Source organism: Entelurus aequoreus, linkage group LG17 (assembly GCF_033978785.1).
Source record: "Entelurus aequoreus isolate RoL-2023_Sb linkage group LG17, RoL_Eaeq_v1.1, whole genome shotgun sequence".
NCBI lineage: Eukaryota > Metazoa > Chordata > Actinopteri > Syngnathiformes > Syngnathidae > Entelurus > Entelurus aequoreus.
Window position 1 is genome coordinate 17,493,265 of NC_084747.1, and position 22,072 is coordinate 17,515,336.

A 22,072-nucleotide genomic window follows, 5' to 3' on the forward strand; every position below is an offset into this window, starting at 1 on the left:
CACACATATATATATATATATATATATATATATATATATATAAACATATGAACATATATACATATTCATATACATATATAAACATATATATATATATATATAAACATAAATGCATACATTTGTATGCATATATATATATATATATATATATATATATATAAATGTATATATATATATATATATATATATATATATATATATACATACACATATATATATATATATATATATGTTCATATATTTGTATATATATATATATATATATATATATATATATATATATATATATATATATATATATATATATATATATATAAACATATGAACATATATACATACGTATATACATATATACATAAATATATACATATATACAAATATAAACATATATACACACATATACAAACATATACTGTATATATATATACATACATATATAAACCTATACACACACATATATATATATATATATATATATATATATATATATATATATATATAAACCTATACACACACATATATATATATATATATATATATATATATATATATATATATATAATATATATATATATATATATATATATATATATATATATATATATATATATATATATATATATATATATATATATATATATATATATATATATATATATTTATATACATATATACATACTGTACATGTATATATAAACATATATACATATTTGTATACATATATAAACATATATACATACATATTTATATACTGTGGAGGGGGGTGTGGTCTGCGGGCCTGCAGCAAAGCAGGGTGTGCCAGGACCGGCTTCGAAATCAGCGACATGTGCGTAGATGGCCCACCTGGGCCTGGTTATCTAATCACCTGTCGCTCTGTTAAAAGGCAGTCACCGGGAGGAAAAAGTGCTTGTGTTACTTCCAAATACAGACTTTTTGTGGCTTTTTCAGCAAATGTCTTTTCTCTCGCTTTCGCTCCGACTCTCCTTCAGCTCCAACTCCCACTCCAACAACTTTCTCCTCCCGGCTGCTGCCTTTTAACAGGGCGACAGGTGATTAGATAACCGGGCCCAGGTGGGCCATCTACGCACCTGTCGCTGATTTCGAAGCCGGTCCTGGCACACCCCGCTTCGCTGCAGGCCCGCGGGCCACGCCCCCCTCCACATATACATATATAAACATATATATATTTATATACATATATATTTATATACATATATACATACATATATGTGAAAAATAAATAAAAGACCCTACTTGGCAAGCAACTTGTTTTTCCACTCTACTGCTACTTTAAGATACTTCAAATGCGGCAATCTGGTGCAGTTACTATAAAACCTACATTCGGAGGTTGCCTACAGCCACAGATCTAATTGCCAATCAGCTCCTTAGCCGCCCTAGTGTCATCTTTGTCTAGTTTGCGGAGTTGCTAGTTGTCTGCAAAGGTAGAATTAGTAGTATTTACTTCCCTGACATCTGCCTTCAGGGGATCTTTGTGTGTCTTATACAGTCGTGGTCAAAAGTTTACATACACTTGTGAAGGACATCATGTCATGGCTGTCTTGACTTTCCAATCATTTCTACAACTCTTATTTTTTTGTGATAGAGTGATTGGTCACAAAAAACATTCATGAAGTTTGGTTCTTTTATGAATTTATTATGGGTCTACTGAAAATGTGAGCAAATGTGCTGGGTCAAAAGTATACATACAGCAATGTTAATATTTGCTTACATGTCCCTTGGCAAGTTTCACTGCAATAAGGCGCTTTTCTGGGATTAAAGGCCTCACCTTTTCTCCTCCAAACATATTGCTGGGTATTGTGGCCAAACAGTAGGGATGGGCGATACCACACTTTTAGGATTCGATACGATACCGATACTTTTTCTTGCATTTTCATCGATACCGATACCGATACCATTAATTTCTTATTGGCAATTTTTGTCAGTCAAAAATATTATTACTATTGTTATTATTTAAGACAAATACAGACCATTTATACCACATTTATTATGGTCAATATATAATAAAAGTAAAATTAAAATAAATAACATAAATATGATGAATAAATTAAATATAAACAAAAATATACACATTTTTACTTTTCTTATTTCTCAAAAAAAAAGTCTTGGTAGAAAAAGCTTAAAAAAACAATTATTCATAGCAATGTTATGTTTCAAACCTCTTTGTGGAAGTAAACTTATAACACTTCTCTGAAGCAAAGTCAATCATTTCCTTATCACAATAAACTAGGATTTCCTTGTCCTATAAACCTGCATACGAAAGACAGTTCCCTGAGAAAATGAACTTGGAAAAATGATCTACAAAAATGTCTGACACCATCACACCTTTAGTGTACTCGAGATATGTCGTCACACGTCACACTTTATCGGAACTTTACCAGTAAGTATTTATATTTTTCAATAAATGGGATCTGAGCCGAGGATGTGGTTGTGGCTTGTGCAGCCCTTTGAGACACTCGTGATTTAGGGCTATATAAGTTAACTTTGATTGATTGATTGATTGATTGTTGTTTGAATCGTAGTTTCGGCGCTACGTCACATCTGTGAAATCCCGCCCGGCGATCCTGATTGGTTCATTATTTTTTGCTATCTGGAAGGAGTTTGCGATGCCCTCGAGCCCAGACCCTTGTGTGGAGCGCAGCGAACTACAAGGGTCTGGCGAGAGTCAGGTTAACAAGTATGTGCTCCAATCACTCTATCACAAAAAAATAAGAGTTGTAGAAATGATTGGAACCTCAAGACAGCCATGACATTATGTTCTTTACAAGTGTATGTCAACTTTTGTTCGCGACTTGTACAAACCCCGTTTCCATGAGTTGGGAAATTGTGTTAGATGTAAATATAAACGGAATACGATGATTTGCAAATCATTTTCAACCCATATTCAGTTGAATATGCTACAAAGACAACATATTTGATGTTCAAACTGATAAACATTTTTTTTTTTTGCAAATAATCATTAACTTTAGAATTTGATGCCAGCAACACGTGACAAAGAAGTTGTGAAAGGTGGCAATAAATACTGATAAAGTTGAGGAATGCTCATCAAACACTTATTTGGAACATCCCACAGGTGAACAGGCAAATTGGGAACAGGTGGGTGCCATGATTGGGTATAAAAGTAGATTCCATGAAATGCTCAGTCATTCACAAACAAGGATGGGGTGAGGGTCACCACTTTGTCAACAAATGCGTGAGCAAATTGTTGAACAGTTTAAGAAAAACCTTTCTCAACCAGCTATTGCAAGGAATTTAGGGATTTCACCATCTACGCTCCGTAATATCATCAAAGGGTTCAGAGAATCTGGAGAAATCACTGCACGTAAGCAGCTAAGCCCGTGACCTTCCATCCCTCAGGCTGTACTGCATCAACAAGCGACATCAGTGTGTAAAGGATATCACCACATGGGCTCAGGAACACTTCAGAAACCCACTGTCAGTAACTACAGTTGGTCGCTACATCTGTAAGTGCAAGTTAAAACTCTCCTATGCAAGGCAAAAACCGTTTATCAACAACACCCAGAAACGCCGTCGGCTTCGCTGGGCCTGAGCTCATCTAAGATGGACTGATACAAAGTGGAAAAGTGTTCTGTGGTCTGACGAGTCCACATTTCAAATTGTTTTTGGAAATTGTGGACGTCGTGTCCTCCGGACCCAAAGAGGAAAAGAACCATCCGGATTGTTATAGGTGCAAAGTTGAAAAGCCAGCATGTGTGATGGTATGGGGGTGTATTAGTGCCCAAGTAACTTACACATCTGTGAAGGCGCCATTAATGCTGAAAGGTACATACAGGTTTTGGAGCAACATATGTTGCCATCCAAGCAACGTTACCATGGACGCCCCTGCTTATTTCAGCAAGACAATGCCAAGCCACGTGTTACATCAACGTGGCTTCATAGTAAAAGAGTGCGGGTACTAGACTGGCCTGCCTGTAGTCCAGACCTGTCTCCCATTGAAAATGTGTGGTGCATTATGAAGCCTAAAATAGCACAAGGGAGACCCCCGGACTGTTGAACAACTTAAGCTGTACATCAAGCAAGAATGGGAAAGAATTCCACCTGAGAAGCTTCAAAAATGTGTCTCCTCAGTTCCCAAACCTTTACTGAGTGTTGTTAAAAGGAAAGGCCATGTAACACAGTGGTGAACATGCCCTTTCCCAACTACTTTGGCACGTGTTGCAGCCATGAAATTCTAAGTTAATTATTATTTGCCAAAAAAAATAAAGTTTATGAGTTTGAACATCAAATATGTTGTCTTTGTAGTGCATTCAGTTGAATATGGGTTGAAAAGGATTTGCAAATCATTGTATTCCGTTTATATTTACATCTAACACAATTTCCCAACTCATATGGAAACGGGGTTTGTATATGATGATAGCTTCAAAATAGAGGCAACTTGTTTTTCCACTCTACTGCTACTTTAAAGCTACGTCAAATGCGGTAATCTGGTGCATTTACGATAAAACCTACATCCGGAGGTTGCCTACAGCCACAGCCGTCAATGCCAACCCGCTCCTTAGCCGCCTGAGTGTCGTCTTTGTCTAGCTTGCTGAGTTTCTAGTTGTCTGCAAAGGTAGAATTAGTAGTATTTACTTCCCTGCCATCAGGGGATCATTGCAGGATTTATATGTACTTAGTCTGCTTCTTTTGTTATTGTGGTCGTCAACATGACATCATTCCTCTCACTTCGCCAAGGTCTACAATTCAATGCAAACACACGGATGAATAATGCATGCATAGGACAGCGCGAAGGCTAATTCAGCCACAAAGAGGATAGGACATCAATTATGCAAAGTGTCGGTCTGTGTATCATTTTCCACAGGTCCAAATGGGTCTCCTGTGGAAATGAGCGCTGGACGCTGTTGTCGGCGACGTCTCACTTACCAAGAATTTGAGGGGAGGCCTCGTGTTCTTGGATGATCACGTGTCTCGCTCCGGGAGGAACGAGAAACATCTTAAGGTAGCCTTTTGCCGAGAGCGGGGGCGGGGGGGGGGGGGGGGGGAGGAAGGACAAGAGAGACAGAGAGGGATAAGATGAGCAGACATCATTTGTTTGCAGTGGTGGACATCCCGCCTGCTTCTCTTTGCTCTACAAAGGAGTGCAAGGGGGAAAAAGGAGGACGTATTTATCGAGAGAGAGAAAGAGGCGACGGTTTTCATTCGCATATGAAAGGACTCTTGGAATATGAAGCATTTGGATGCTTTTCTACGAGAGCGACGACACCTACCTCCGCCAAGGAGATCGAGCTGAGCAATCACATTGAAAGTGTAAAAAAAAATCTTACCAAACAAAAGGCTTGTAAAACTCCACTGTGTACGACGGGAAGCGACATGAAGGTGTCGGTTTCTTTCTTCTATTGTAATCCAAAGGAATATTGAACTGTTTTACGACCTTTTCTTCAAACTGTCTTGCAACCAAAGGCGACGGCTGTTTACGACCCCCGTCCCCTTCAGAAACGGCTGTTGCCATGTAATCGGGGAAAGTCCAAATAAAAGAGGAGGCGTACAATCTTTCGTCAGAGCGTGGTGAGACACCGTGCAAGGGTAAAAGTCTACGCGTTACTCCTCAATTGAGCTAAATTGAATTCTGTCTCTGTTTAATTCCTTGCTTCTTGTCTTGTTTAATAGATGTCATCAGTGTTTGAACCTGACAAAATCACTTTTTCCAACTTAGCTGAGCAATCAATTCACACATTGAAAGCGTAAAAAAAAAAAAAAATCCGTCAGAATAATTGTCCATCCATCCATCCATCCATTTTCTACCGCTTATTCCCTTCGGGGTCGCGGGGGGGCACTGGAGCCTATCTCAGCTACAATCGGGCGGAAGGCGGGGTACACCGTGGACAAGTCGCCACCTCATCGCAGGGCCAACACAGATAATTGTATCTAAGTTAACACAAAACGTTGTGATGCCATGAGTTCCCGGCGAGAGGACAAAAGCTGTCTTAGATCTTACCAAACAAAAGGCTTGTAAAACTCCACTTTGTACTACGGGAAGCGACATGAAGGCGTCGGTTTCTTTCTTCTATTGTAATCCACAGGATTATTGAACTGTTTTACGACCTTTTCTTCGAACTGTCTTGCAACCAAAGGCGACAGCTGTTTACGACCCCCGTCCCCTTTAGAAACGGCTGTTGCCATGTAATTGGGGAAAGTCCAAATAAAAGAGGAGGCGTACAATCTTTCGTCAGAGCGTGGTGAGACACCGTGCAAGGGTAAAGGTCTACGCGTTACTCCTCGATTGAGCTAAATTGAATTCTGTCTCTGTTTAATTCCTTGCTTCGTGTCTTGTTTAATAGATGTCATCAGTGTTTGAACCTGACAGAATCACTTTTTCCAACTTAGCTGACCAATCAATTCACACATTGAAAGCGTAAAAAAAAAAAAAAAAAATCTGTCAGAATAATTGTCCATCCGTCCATCCATTTTCTACCGCTTATTCCCTTCGGGGCCGCGGGGGGGCACTGGAGCCTATCTCAGCTACAATCGGGCGGAAGGCGGGGTACACCCTGGACAAGTCGCCACCTCATCGCAGGGCCAACACAGATAATTGTATCTAAGTTAACACAAAACGTTGTGTTGCCATGAGTTCCCGGCGAGAGGACAAAAGCTGTCTTAGATCTTACCAAACAAAAGGCTTGTAAAACTCCACTGTGTACGACGGGAAGCGACATGAAGGCGTCGGTTTCTTTCTTCTATTGTAATCCACAGGATTATTGAACTGTTTTACGACCTTTTCTTCGAACTGTCTTGCAACCAAAGGCGACGGCTGTTTACGACCCCCATCCCCTTTAGAAACGGCTGTTGCCATGTAATCGGGGAAAGTCCAAATAAAAGAGGAGGCGTACAATCTTTCGTCAGAGCGTGGTGAGACACCGTGCAAGGGTAAAGGTCTACGCGTTTCTCCTCAATTGAGCTAAATTGAATTCTGTCTCTGTTTAATTCATTGCTTCTTGTCTTGTTTAATAGATGTCATCAGTGTTTGAACCTGACAGAATCACTTTTTCCAACTTAGCTGAGCAATCAAATCACACATTGAAAGCGTAAAAAAAAAAAATTTTTTAAAATCTGTCAGAATAATTGTCCATCCATCCATCCATTTTCAACCGCTTATTCCCTTCGGGGTCGCGGGGGGCACTGGAGCCTATCTCAGCTACAATCGGGCGGAAGGCGGTGAACACCCTGGACAAGTCGCCACCTCATCGCAGGGCCAACACAGATAATTGTATCTAAGTTAACACAAAACGTTGTGATGCCATGAGTTCCCGGCGAGAGGACAAAAGCTGTCTTAGATCTTACCAAACAAAAGGCTTGTAAAACTCCACTTTGTACTACGGGAAGCGACATGAAGGCGTCTGTTTCTTTCTTCTATTGAAATCCACAGGAATATTGAACTGTTTTACGACCTTTTCTTCGAACTGTCTTGCAACCAAAGGCGACGGCTGTTTACGACCCCCGTCCCCTTCAGAAACGGCTGTTGCCATGTAATCGGGGAAAGTCCAAATAAAAGAGGAGGCGTACAATCTTTCGTCAGAGCGTGGTGAGACACCGTACAAGGGTGCAGGTCTACGCGTGTCTCCTCAATTGAGCTAAATTTAATTCTGTCTCTGTTTAATTCCTTGCTTCTTGTCTTGTTTAATAGATGTCATCAGTGTTTTAACCTGAAAAAATCACTTTTTCCAACTTAGCTGAGCAATCAATTCACACATTGAAAGCGTAAAAAAAAATTTTTTTTTTAAATCTGTCAGAATAATTGTCCATCCATCCATCCATTTTCAACCGCTTATTCCCTTCGGGGTCGCGGGGGGCACTGGAGCCTATCTCAGCTACAATCGGGCGGAAGGCGGTGTACACCCTGGACAAGTCGCCACCTCATCGCAGGGCCAACACAGATAATTGTATCTAAGTTAACACAAAACGTTGTGTTGCCATGAGTTCCCGGCGAGAGGACAAAAGCTGTCTTAGATCTTACCAAACAAAAGGCTTGTAAAACTCCACTTTGTACTACGGGAAGCGACATGAAGGCGTCGGTTTCTTTCTTCTATTGTAATCCACAGGATTATTGAACTGTTTTACGACCTTTTCTTCGAACTGTCTTGCAACCAAAGGCGACGGCTGTTTACGACCCCCGTCCCCTTTAGAAACGGCTGTTGCCATGTAATCGGGGAAAGTCCAAATAAAAGAGGAGGCATACAATCTTTCGTCAGAGCGTGGTGAGACACCGTGCAAGGGTAAAAGTCTACGCGTTACTCCTCAATTGAGCTAAATTGAATTCTGTCTCTGTTTAATTCCTTGCTTCTTGTCTTGTTTAATAGATGTCATCAGTGTTTGAACCTGACAAAATCACCTTTTCCAACTTAGCTGAGCAATCAATTCACACATTGAAAGCGTAAAAAAAAAAAAAAAAAATCTGTCAGAATAATTGTCCATCCATCCATCCATTTTCTACCGCTTATTCCCTTCGGGGTCGCGGGGGGGGGGCACTGGAGCCTATCTCAGCTACAATCGGGCGGAAGGCGGGGTACACCCTGGACAAGTCGCCGCCTCATCGCAGGGCCAACACAGATAATTGTATCTAAGTTAACACAAAACTTTGTGTTGCCATGAGTTCCCGGCGAGAGGACAAAAGCTGTCTTAGATCTTACCAAACAAAAGGCTTGTAAAACTCCACTGTGTACGACGGGAAGCGACATGAAGGCGTCGGTTTCTTTCTTCTATTGTAATCCACAGGATTATTGAACTGTTTTACGACCTTTTCTTCGAACTGTCTTGCAACCAAAGGCGACGGCTGTTTACGACCCCCGTACCCTTTAGAAACGGCTGTTGCCATCTAATCGGGGAAAGTCCAAATAAAAGAGGAGGCGTACAATCTTTCGTCAGAGCGTGGTGAGACACCGTACAAGGGTGCAGGTCTACGCGTTTCTCCTCAATTGAGCTAAATTGAATTCTGTCTCTGTTTAATTCCTTGCTTCCTGTCTTGTTTAATAGATGTCATCAGTGTTTGAACCTGACAAAATCACTTTTTCCAACTTAATAAAACCAATAAAAATGTATGCTTAACATAATGGGATTTTTTATTTTTTTGGTTTGTGAACATGTTGCACAAGAGCAACATCAAACAAAACGCAGCAGCAACAGAACCAATGTCCTAGTAGCACAAACTGTTTAGTCCCAATTCGATATTGACATCAGATATCTGTCATGATCCGTGGCCCGGATCATGTTTTGTTATTTTCTGTTAGTTTTGGACTCCCTTAGTTCCTGTTTGTGCACCTCTGGCTTTGTTTTAGTTTCCATGGGGATTAATTGGGTTCACCTGCCTCTGGTTAGTGGCCGGCACGCTCACCTGTTGTCGACCACTAATCAGAGAGAGCTATTTATTCACCTCTCTCGCCACGCCCAGTCTGGCTTCATTGTTTGCTTCATGCAACGAGTGACGTTAATATTTCTTGACTCCCAGTTTATGCTTCCTGAGCTAACTTGGTACCTCAGCTTCCCGTGCGATCGGCACGTTTTTCCTTCTGTTTGTTTTCTGTTTTTGGTTGGTGTTTGATTTTGAAGATTAAATCATGTTCCTACCTGCACACCTTGTCCGGAGTGGTCCGCCTGCATCCCGGGGGAACAAACCCCGCAGTAAATTGCGACCCCCCCCCTCCGCCGTGACAATATCGGTTTGATATCGGGGAAAAAAAATGGTGGTTCAATCGGCTCGTATCTAAACATTTACTTGTGTAAAGTTAACATCTGAGTAAGCACACGCGGTTGGCACCCTCCCGCCACCCTGAAAAGGACAAGCGGTAGAAACTGGATGGATGAGTTGCTCTTATGTATGACTGCCATCTACTGGTCACATTTAACATTATACAAAATAAAATTTGTGAAAATTTAAGGATTTTAAGCGCGCCTTGTAGTCCGAAAAATAAGGTAGATACTATTGCAGGGGTGTCCAAAGTGCGGCCCGCAGCTAATTGTTTACCGGCCCGCCACACATTCTGGAAATACTATTGTAAAAATAAAAAATAACATTAAAAAAAGTGGAATGAGGTGAAATCTAGCGAGAAAAAGTTGCAATGTTGACACAAAAGCTGCCATGCAGGCTGTTTTTTTTTTCTTTAGTCTTTCTTCATTTTTCTTTTTTTGCCACTGCTCAAAAAAATAAATAATGACAAAAAAATCCATGTTATAATGAATTATTTTCAGGGCTCCAATTACTTCAAATATTTCACTTTAAAATGTTTTATGTGGTAAATATTGCATATATTGTGTAGTTGCCATATAAAAACATCAACGTTTTCTTTGACAAAAGCGCAAAGAACAAACAAAATAATAGTTCCAGCATAAAATCGACAAGATATATCTGAAGTTGATCTCGTAACTTAAGTGTTGAAAGTAAAAGAAAAACCTAAATAAAATGTATCACTTTATGAGTGGGGCACCTTTTGGATCCCAAATATATTTAGTGATTTTTTATTTATCTTTTCACCGTGATTACTCAAAAATATGAAATAATTAAAATCAATGGTGTCCTGCATTATTGATCTTTTAGGGCTCTAATTACTAAATACTGCATATTTCAGTTTTGCTATAAAAAAACTAAGTTGTTTTTGACAGAAAAGCCATAAAACATTTTTTTTAATTTGTATTACTTTATATCAACTTGAAGTTGATATAGAGATTTACTGTAAGCGTTAAATAATTTTAAAAAAATAATAATCTGACTTATTTTTAACATTTTAATGACTGAGACCCTTTATGGTCCCCGGGACCCCTAAAGGTAAAATAAATAAAAAATGCATATATTTTGTTATGGTTTGAAAATGAAAAATATCAAAATGGCCCCCACATGCTTTCATTTCAGTGGAAAAAGTTTGGACACCCCTGTACTATTGTCTTTGAATTTGTGATTGTAAATTTTGCAGCACTGCATAATCCCATTTAAAACCTGTCATACCTAAACAGATTAGTAATTCCTCATTAACACTTTTTTTTGTTTTGTTTTTCTCGACTCAGCCTTGGCGGAGGTCTGCTCGTGTTCCATATGAGCGGATGAAGAAGCAAAAAGGAAAAAAAAAACAACAGCAAAGTCTAGCGGGGATGTCCAGCACGTACAAACCTCCCGGGACTCACCCATCACATTTCTCAAGTCGTCAGTTTCATTCAAAAACACATTCCGAGCTCCTTTGGGTAAAGAGAAGGCTCCTCTGGTTTTCCCTTGAAAGGAAAGGAATGGTGTTAGTTTGCTACCGTGGCGTTGTCTCCTTGAGCCGGTGTCCTCCGGAGACATCTTTTAAGCAGACCACATCGTGGACGATCTGGGGGGGGAAAAAGACGGGTGATGGCTTGCCCTTCGGTTTGGACGAGCCCCACACCCTTATTGGTTACAACCAGCAGGTGCTACTCACCGACCTAGCTGGCAAGGTATACCTCCGGTTTGACAAGGGAGGGAAGAAGCTGGCTGTCATTATAAAAACAAAGACTTCCGGTCTTAGTGCGCCCGTTTCAGTCCAATTAATTAGCAGATGAAAGGTCAAGACCGTCGGAGATTGCCTCTAAAGGGCTGCAGGAACGTCTCTGAGACGTATCACACACACACACACACACAAAGAGCCCGTTTGGCTGCTGCGGGGATAATCACGTTAAATGACCACAAATTGGGGGTAAACAGCCCTGACGCCGACATTTAGTAACAAAGAAGCAAAGTCAACTTTTAAAATCTGTTTTTTTTCCCCCTCTGTTGTAACAATGCTTCCTGACAAGGGTGATTCCAGAAGAATAGGCCAAAATCATCACGTGTTTATTCAGTCCTGAAGCATCGTAATAGAGCAGGGGTCACCAACCTTTTTCAAACCAAGAGCTACTTCTTGGGTACTGATTAATGCGAAGGGCTACCAGTTTGATACACACTTAAATAAATTGCCAGAAATAGCCAATTTGCTCAATTTACCTTTAACTCTATGTTATTATTAATAATTAATGATATTTATCTTTGTGGAAACACTGGTCATCTTAATGATTTCTCACAATAAATATATATAGAAACAGATAAATATCAATATGCAACACTTTATTTTTATATTTTCTCTAAGTGCACATTTTTCAAATTGAACATTTTCAAACGATCACTTCTAAGTAGGGATGTCCGATAATGGCTTTTTGCCGATATTGTCCAACTCTTTAATTACCGATACCGATATCAACCGATACCGATATCACCCGATAAAATTGCAGTCGTGGAATTAACACATTATTATGCCTAATTTGGACAACCATGTATGGTGAAGATAAGGTACTTTTTAAAAAAAATTATAAAATAAGATGACTAAATTAAAAACATTTTCTTGAATAAAAAAGAAAGTAACACAATATAAAAACAGTTACATAGAAACTAGTAATTAATGAAAATGAGTAAAATTAACTGTTAAAGGTTAGTACTATTAGTGGACCAGCAGCACGCACTATCATGTGTGCTTACGGACTGTATCCCTTGCAGACTGTATTGATATATATTGATATATAATGTAGGAACCAGAATATTGATAACAGAAAGAAATGGGGGGAGGGAGGTTTTTTGGGTTGGTGCACTAATTGTAAGTGTATCTTGTGTTTTTTATGTTGATTTAATAAAAAAAAATAAAAAATAAACGATACAGATAATAAAAAAACGATACCGATAATTTCCGATATTACATTTTAACGCATTTATCACCCCCAGTAGGACATCCCTACTTCTAAGACAGTCTTGTGAAATCACAATATTCCATTTTAACTAGCTATTTTATTTTAAACACAGAAAACACTTTACAATTTAAGTGTTTATATATATATATATATATATATATATATATATATATATATATATATATATATATATATATATATATATATATATATATATATATATATATATATATTGTCATTTGTAAGTTACATGTAAGTGTGATTTAAACAAGAATAGCTAAATAAATAAATCTATATATATTAAAAAAATGGGTATTTCTGCCTGTCATTCCGTCGTACATTTGTTTTTCCTTTTACGGAAGGTTTTCTGTACAGGATAAATGATGAAAAAAACACTTAATTGAACGGTTTAAAAGAGGAGAAAACACGAAAAAAATGAAAATTAAATTTTGAAACGTAGTTTATCTTCAATTTCGACTCTTTAAAATTTAAAATTCAACCGAAAAAAAGAAGAGAAAAACTAGCTAATTTGAATCTTTTTGAAAAAATTAAAAAAAGAATTTATGGAACATCATTAGTAATTTTTCCTGATTAAGATTAATTTTAGAATTTGGATGACATGTTTTAAATAGGTTAAAATCCAATCTGCTCTTTGTTAGAATATATAACAAATTGGACCAAGCTATATTTCTAACAAAGACAAATCATTATTTCTTCTAGATTTTCCACAACAAAAATTTCAAAAGAAATTCAAAAGACTTTGAATAAAGATTTACATTTGATTCTACAGATTTTCTAGATTTTCCAGAATAATTTTTTTGAATTTTAATCATAACAAGTTTGAAGAAATATTTCACAAATATTCTTTGTCGAAAAAACAGAAGCTAAAATGAAGAATTAAATTCAAATGTATTTATTATTCTTTACAATAAAAAACTAAAATTTACTTGAACTTTGATTTAAATTGTCAGGAAAGAAGAGGAAGGAATTTAAAAGGTAAAAAGGTATATGTGTTTAAAAATCCTAAAATAATTTTTAAGGTTGTATTTTTTCTCTAAAATTGTCTTTCTGTAAGTTATAAGAAGCAAAGTAAAAAAAATAAATGTAATTTATTTAAACAAGTGAAGACCAAGTCTTTCAAATATTTTCTTGGATTTTCAAATTCTATTTGAGTTTTGTCTCTCTTAGAGTTAAAAATGTCGAGCAAAGCGAGACCAGCTTGCTAGTTGTGGGGAGGCGGGGCCGGCGGACCGACGGCGCCCGCACCAAGATGGCGGCGAGGAGGCGTGGACGAGCGAGCGGCAAGGCGGGGCGCGCTGGGAGCGACGCCGCAATCAGCATAAGGTGCGTGGAGCGCGCAGCTGTGGACAGTGCAATCACCCTCTCGGACCGTATAAAAGGGCGAGAGACGTGAACATCAAGGGAGGAGACGGAGAAAGACGGCGGACGGGAGGAAACCATCCTCTGCTGCCGCTGTCAACCGATACCGATATATACAGTCGTGGAATGAACACATTATTATGCCTAATTTTGTTGTGATGCCCCGCTGGATGCATTAAACAATGTAACAAGGTTTTACAAAATAAATCAACTCAAGTTATGGAAAAAAATGCCAACATGGCACTGCCATATTTATTATTGAAGTCACAAAGTGCATTATTTTTTTTTAACATGCCTCAAAACAGCAGCTTGGAATTTGGGACAATATACACGGGGGGTGTATATTGTAGCGTCCCGAAAGAGTCAGTGCTGCAAGGGGTTCTGGGTATTTGTTCTGTTGTGTTACGGTGCGGATGTTCTCCCGAAATGTGTTTGTCATTCTTGTTTGGTGTGGGTTCACAGTGTGGCGCATATTTGTAACAGTGTTAACGTTGTTTGTACGCCCACCCTCAGTGTGACCTGTATGGCTGTTGACCAAGTATGCGTTGCATTCACTTGTGTGTGTGAAAAGCCGTAGATATTATGTGATTGGGCCGTGCCTTTAAGGTTTATTGGCGCTCTGTGCTTCTCCCTACGTCCGTGTACACAGCGGCGTTTTGAAAAGTCATACATTTTACTTTTTGAAACCGATACCGATAATTTCCGATATCACATTTTAAAGCATTTATCGGCCAATAAAATCGGCAGCCCGATATTATCGGACATCTCTAATTGTAATAGACTGAATCAATGGTCATTTCATACGGGTGTTATCTAGGTTTTGTTGTGTCACAATTTTCTTCGTTCAATTGAAGGAAGACCACATGTTTGTTTACCCTCAAAATGGCGACTTCTCAATGCTTTCAGAAGATAATTTGGCATCCTATGTTAGAGTCTGTGTATTATTCTCCTTAGTTTAGTGACCAGTTAGGTTTGTCAATGCTCCTTTGCTCCCTTGGTTTTTGTTTTGTTGTTACCTGGCGACTGATTCGCCGCTGTTCAGAATCAGAATACCCTTTATTGTCATTGCATGGAAACAACAAAATTGAACAGCAATCCAGCTTAGTGTTTTTAAAACAACCTACATAAAATACTCTTAAGACAACAAACAATTAGAGATGTCCGATAATGGCTTTTTTGCCGATATCCGATATTCCGATATTGTCCAACTCTTAATTACCGATTCCGATATCAACCGATACCGATATATACAGTCGTAGAATTAACACATTATTATGCCTAGTTTTGTTGTGATGCCCCGCTGGATGCATTAAACAATGTAACAAGGTTTTCCCAAACAAATCAACTCAAGTTATGGAAAAAAATGCCAACATGGCACTGCCATATTTATTATTGAAGTCACAAAGTGCATTATTTTTTTTAACATGCCTCAAAACAGCAGCTTGGAATTTGGGACATGCTCTCCCTGAGAGAGCATGAGGAGGTTGAGGTGGGCGGGGTTGGGGGGGGTGCATATTGTAGCGTCCCGGAAGAGTTAGTGCTGCAAGGGGTTCTGGGTATTTGTTCTGTTGTGTTTATGTTGTGTTACGGTGCGGATGTTCTCCCGAAATGTGTTTGTCATTCTTGTTTGATGTGGGTTCACAGTGTGGCGCATATTTGTAACAGTGTTAAAGTTGTTTGTACGGCCACCCTCAGTGTGACCTGTATGGCTGTTGACCAAGTATGCCTTGCATTCACTTGTGTGTGTGAAATATCGGGCTGCCGATATTATCGGACATCTCTAGTTTTACCCTTTAAAATCGTTTTTAATCATATTTATTTTTATATTGGTTTTATATTTTTTTATTTATTTTTTTTATTCAGTCATTGGTGGAGCTAAGGATAATATTTGAATATTGTTTTTAATATTGTTCTATTGTTTTTCATTTTTGAAATATCGAGGGATAATTCTGGCATATTCTTTTGGAATCACCCTGTACAGTACATATAAGTAAGTACATCCGTCATGTTTTATTAGTAGGACTTGTCATGGGACACGACTACGGAAATGATGCACTTTAGAGTAGTCAGTGTGCAGCTTGTATCGTCGTTACGTCGCCAGATCTGGTTGTGTGCTGACTCACTGTCACAACAATACTGCTCGACAAGCTGTACACTGACTACTCGAAAGTATACTGGTTTTTATAGTCCGTAAAAATACATGGTGGGTAGTAACTAGGGATGGGTACCGTTCACATACGGTATCAATCCGGTACCAATTTGCGTTATTTTTGTGTGTGTTGATGAAAATCTAATATTTGTGTGATAACTGTTGTCCAGTTGTTGTATTTTGTTTTGTTGTCACATTTTTGAGTCCAAGATCTTAGATAACAGTTGTGTGTAGCTTATGGTGAGCTTGCTACTCAGTCCAGTCTTTTGTTGCGCCCTAGCAAATGCTAATACTGTAAGTATTGTACTTTGAGTGTAACGTGCATCTCATTACACATTTTTTGGAAGTGTTGAAATTGCAAATCGCTAATGCTAGTCAGTAGCATGTCGATAGCCAAGCCAATGTATATTAGTATCAAGCTAGCACATTTTTGAAAAAGTGGAGCCTTACCTAACTTACGTTAGAGTGTTTTTTTGGTTTTTTTGAGTCAATTGCTTTGTCGGCATTGAAAATTGCAACATTCCCTAGAGGTAGTTTGGCGGAGTCCGCGCTCAGTGCTGCTGGAGTGCCAAGGTAACATGAAGTGAATCTGTACCCTGTAGGACCGGCGGCATTTGTTCGTACCCACCCCTAGTTGTGACGTGCTACATTTACTCTGACTTAAGTAACTTTTTGGATAAATTATACCCTTCAGATTAGTTTTACAGCAACAAACTCTTCACTTGTAGTGTTTTTGTGAAGAATAAATGCTACTTTTACTCTGTTACATTGAGTTTCATTCCAAACAGTACATTTATTTACCACAGAAATTCTTCAGCAAGATAGATTTTTGAATTAATCACAATTCTTATTTGTAATTATTCTTAATCAATTAAAAAAAAAATGCTTTAAAAATAAATAAAAATACATAAAAATAAATAAATATATATATATATATATATATATATATATATATATATATATATATATATATATATATATATATATATATATATATATATTCTGTATAGTCAAGGTTTCTGTGGTGTATCCGTATACAGTGCTCAATACCGGGGTAGAGCGGTATACGTTAGGTCAGGGAAAACACAGAGGCTATTTCATCCCTACAAGCCTGTTTCACGGGTTTCTCTGAGGCAATTTAATCCCTTCAAGCCTGTTTTGCAGGTTTCTCTGAAGCTATTTCATCCCTGCAAGCCTGTTTCGCAGGTTTCTCTGCTCTTCAGGGCACTTTTTAAATAAAAATAAAAAATAATAAAAAATCCCCTGAAGAGCAGAGAAACCTGCAAAACAGGCTTGTAGGGATGAAATAGCCTCTGTGTTTTTCCTGACCTAACGTATACCGCTCTACCCTGGTATTGAGCACTGTATACGGGTTAGAGCGGTATACGTTAGGTCAGGAAAAAAAAAACAGAGGCTATTTCACATCTATATGCTCCCACTAGGACAAATCATGCAAAATAATAACATTGACCATCATTGCTATGCCGATGACACCCAAATCTATGTAGCGCTATCACCAAATGACTATCGCCCCATAGATCTTCTGTGCCAGTGCATTGAGCAAGTCAAACACTGGATGTGCCAAAATTTCCTACAACTAAATGAAGATAAAACTGAGATAATTGTTTTTGGTGCTAAAAAAGAAAGGTTTAAAGTCATCCAACACCTTCAATCACTGTCCCTGAAAACCTCAAATAAAGCCAGAAATCTTGGGGTTATTTTAGATTCTGATTTACATTTCGACAGTCACATCAAATCAGTAACAAAATCGGCCTACTATCACCTCAAAAATGTAAAAAGACTTAGAGGGCTCATGTCAGCTCAAGACTTAGAAAAACTTGTACATGCCTTTATTACCAGTAGGCTAGACTATTGTAATGGTCTCCTTGCAGGTCTTCCCAAAAAAACTGTCAGGCAGCTACAGCTTGTTCAGAACGCTGCTGCTAGAGTTCTAACAAACACCAAAAAATGTGAGCACATTACACCAATTCTTAAATCCTTACATTGGCTCCCTGTACATCAGAGAATAGATTTCAAAATCCTCCTGCTCACATATAAATCACTACATGGTCTAGGGCCCAAGTATATCACTGATATGCTCCCACTATATACGCCCTCTAGATCACTAAGATCTTCTGAGACCAATCTGTTAGCGGTTCCAAGAGTAAACTCAAATCAAGGGAGAGCATCATTCAGTCACTATGCAACACATAGCTGGAATAAACTTCCTGAAGATGTCAGACTCTCCCCAACTCTCACTACTTTTAAAACTAGACTGAAGACTTTTATGTTCACCTTAGCTTTCAGCTAAATCTTTTAATCTTTTAACTTTTAACGTCTGCACTGTTTTTATTTTTATTGTCTGCATTTTAATTTTGCTTTTATTTTCTTTCATTTCACTTTGTTGTCTGTGAAGCACTTTGAGTCTGCCTTGTGTATGAAAAGCGCTATACAAATAAAGTTGCCTTGCCTGCCTTGCCTATTTCATCCCTACAAGCCTGTTTCGTAGGTTTCTCTGAGGCTATTTCATCCCTACAAGCCTGTTTCGCAGGTTTCTATGAGGCTATTTCATCCCTACAAGCCTGTTTCGCAGGTTTCTCTGCTCTTCAGGGGACTATTTAAATAAATTAAAAAAAATCCAAAAACAATCCCCTGAAGAGCAGAGAAACCTGCAAAACAGGCTTGTAGGGATGAAATAGCCTCTGTTTTTTTCCCCCTGACCTAACGTATACCGCTCTACCCTGGTATTGAGCACTGTATACGGGTTAGAGCGGTATATTCATCCCTACAAGCCTGTTTCACAGGTTTCTCTGAGGCTATTTCATCCCTACAAGTCTGTTTCGCAGGTTTCTATGAGGCTATTTCATCCCTACAAGCCTGTTTCGCAGGTTTCTCTGCTCTTCAGGGGACTATTTAAATAAAAAAAAAAATCCAAAAACAATCCCCTGAAGAGCAGAGAAACCTGCAAAACAGGCTTGAAGGGATGAAATAGCCTATATATATATATATATATATATATATATATATATATATATATATATATATATATATATATATATATATATATATATATATATATATATATATATATATATATATATATGTATATATATACGCTCTAGTAAATCATATTGTGAATGTAGATGCCCATATCTGCTGTACAGATTTACTTTAGAAACTTACTTGTTGCCTTATTGGTATTTGCCTTTATTAAACATTTTGTTAGAATTTTATTTAAAAAAACCAGTTCTTTTTTTGAAGTAATAAAGCAATGTATCACAGCTGTTTATCTATTTTATGGAGCAATTTGGTTAATCATGGAACTGGCACCCAATGTTATTCAACAGTATTGATTTTGAATCCAGAACTGATTCCTAATCGAATCGTTACCCCCCCCCCCCAAGAATCGAATCGAATCGAATCGAAAGGGGGTCGTGAAATGTTTTATTTTAAAAAAAAATTATTTTATAATTTTTTTACATTCCACAAATGTAACTGTAATGAAATACACAGTAACATTGATCATGAATCAATAGTTATATAATTATATTAATGGTAGAATTTCAGACACCTAGCGATTAGGCACTTTGGTTTGCTTGCAAGCTAGCGATTAGCGGTGGAAGTTGAAAGCTGGCGATTAGCACACGGTTGCGGCGCTACACTGTAGCATTTGCATATCTTCGTGTTGCACAATAACAAGATACCCTTAGGACAGGCTCCATTTTTCCATCAGTTGTTTTGTTTTGGCCACCCGACCCACCTCTGTTCCTTCCAAGTAGGTCACTAAGGCATCGTCACAACTAATTCTTGCCTGTTTGTAATAACCCCATGTGTCTAAAAGGTGTGCGTTAGGCGTTCTGCTCTACAAGCTGCACAGCTACAAAGAGGAGGTCGTCAGCGAGGTAATAGCGGATACTTGCATATTGTGTTTTCCAACAAAGGCCTTTCTTTCTGGGCTCTCTTGCTTAACACTTTCCCTGTCAAGAGACGTAAGCGGTTAGACCCCGAGTCCGACGATGATGACACAAGATTTATTTTCAATGTTTTGATGAAGCTGCCGTGTTGGGGCCATTAGCTGGCAACCATTCATGTTCATTCAGTAACGGTAAGATGGCTCCAAGTCATTACAGACGTAATCCTTTTCTGAATGAATAGGACATCATTGAGGATGAAATAGGCTGATATGTGGTGATTAAAATAGGAATGATGTTACAAGACCTCCAAAGTACACCAAACAAGCCACGGGGGATGTTTTTATAATACTGATCAAGGATGTTAGCTTTACTGTTCACACTTGCTGCCGTAATTAAGCGTATTTCATCGATATGATTTATCGGGCTGTCAAAGTTAATGCGAGAATAACGAGTTGACAAATATTTACAGAGCAGGCCAAAAGTTTGGACACACCTTCTCATTCAATGTGTTTTCTTTATTTCCACCACTATTTACTTTACAGATTGTCACTGAAGGCATCAAAACTATGAATGAACACATGTACGGAATAATTCTGGTTGTGCTTACTGACCTCGAATACATTTTCTTTGGTACAATGTGCAAAGTTGTGTACTTAACAAAAAAAAGGTGAAATAACTGAAAACATGTTTTGTATTCTAGTTGCTTCAAAAAAAAGCCAGCCTTTGTTCTGCTTACTGCCTTTGCACACTCTTGGCATTCTCTGGATGAGCTTCAAGAAAGAGTTTCCACTTCACAGGGGCGCGCTTGAAGCTCATGGAGAGAATGCCGAGAGTGTGCAAAGCAGTAATCAGAGCATTGATTGATTGATTGAGACTTTTATTAGTAGATTGCACAGTACAGTACATATTCCGTACAATTGACCACTAAATGGTAACACCCGAATAAGTTTTTCAACTTGTTTAAGTCAAGGGCCACGTTAATCAATTCATGGTAAAGGGCGGATATTTTGGAGAAACTAGAACATAAAACATTTTTTCAGTTATTTCACCTTTTTTTTGTTAAGTACACAACTTTGCACACTGTACCAAAGAAAATTTTCTTCGAGGTCGGTAAGCACAACCAGAGTTATTCCGTACATTAGGCGCACCGGGATATAAGGCGCCCTGTCGATTTTTGAGAAAATGAAAGGATTTTAGGTGCGCTTCGTAGTCCGAAAATTACAGTACATAAACTTTATAATGTGAAAAATATAGACAAATGTCCAACAAATGTGTTCTTTTAAACCACTAATGGTAACATAAGCCGGTGGGGTTTTTGTTGTATTTTTTTGTTTTTTGTTGCAAACAGTACCTTTTAATTATTTTTATTTAATTTTTTAAAAAGTGATATACGGGGGATGTTTTTATAATACTGATTAAGGATGTTAGCTTTATTGTTCACAATTGTTGCCGTAATTAAGCGTATTTCATCGATATTATTTATCGGGCTGTCAAAGTTAATGCAAAAATAACGACTTGACAAATATTTACAGTGCAGGTCAAAAGTTTGGACACACCTTCTCATTCAATGTGTTTTCTTTATTTCCACGACTATTTACATTGCAGATTGTCACTGAAGGCATCACAACTATGAATGAACACAAGTGGAGTTACTTACGGAATAATTCTTGGTTGTGCTTACCGACCTCGAAGAAATTTTCTTTGGCACGGTGTGCAAAGTTGTGTACTTAACAAAACAAGATGAAATTAAAGCTGCAAGCAGCGATGGACGGGACCGACTTTGAGGGCTCATAAAATCCAAACCGGAGCAGTAATTAAAACTCTTTCATCAACTTTGAATCAGAAGGGTTCGATCTCTCTCCTGTGCTAATTTGAAGCCGACACGACAAACGCGCTCAGTGGAGATAATGTTTGAAAAAAGGTGACTGTTTTT

General features: G+C 38.1%; 1 protein-coding gene across 1 annotated transcript in view; it reads right to left on the bottom strand.

The window, feature by feature from the left end:
* LOC133632119 (A disintegrin and metalloproteinase with thrombospondin motifs 3-like) overlaps positions 1-22,072 on the bottom strand; it is a 147,136-nt gene that overhangs the window by 60,486 nt on the left and 64,578 nt on the right. Inside the window, exons 9-10 of the mRNA XM_062024352.1 lie at positions 11,146-11,229; positions 4,903-4,983 (exon numbers count right to left, since the gene is read on the bottom strand). Coding sequence (XP_061880336.1) covers positions 4,903-4,983; positions 11,146-11,229 — 165 coding nt within the window. The remainder of the gene's footprint in view (positions 1-4,902; positions 4,984-11,145; positions 11,230-22,072) is intronic.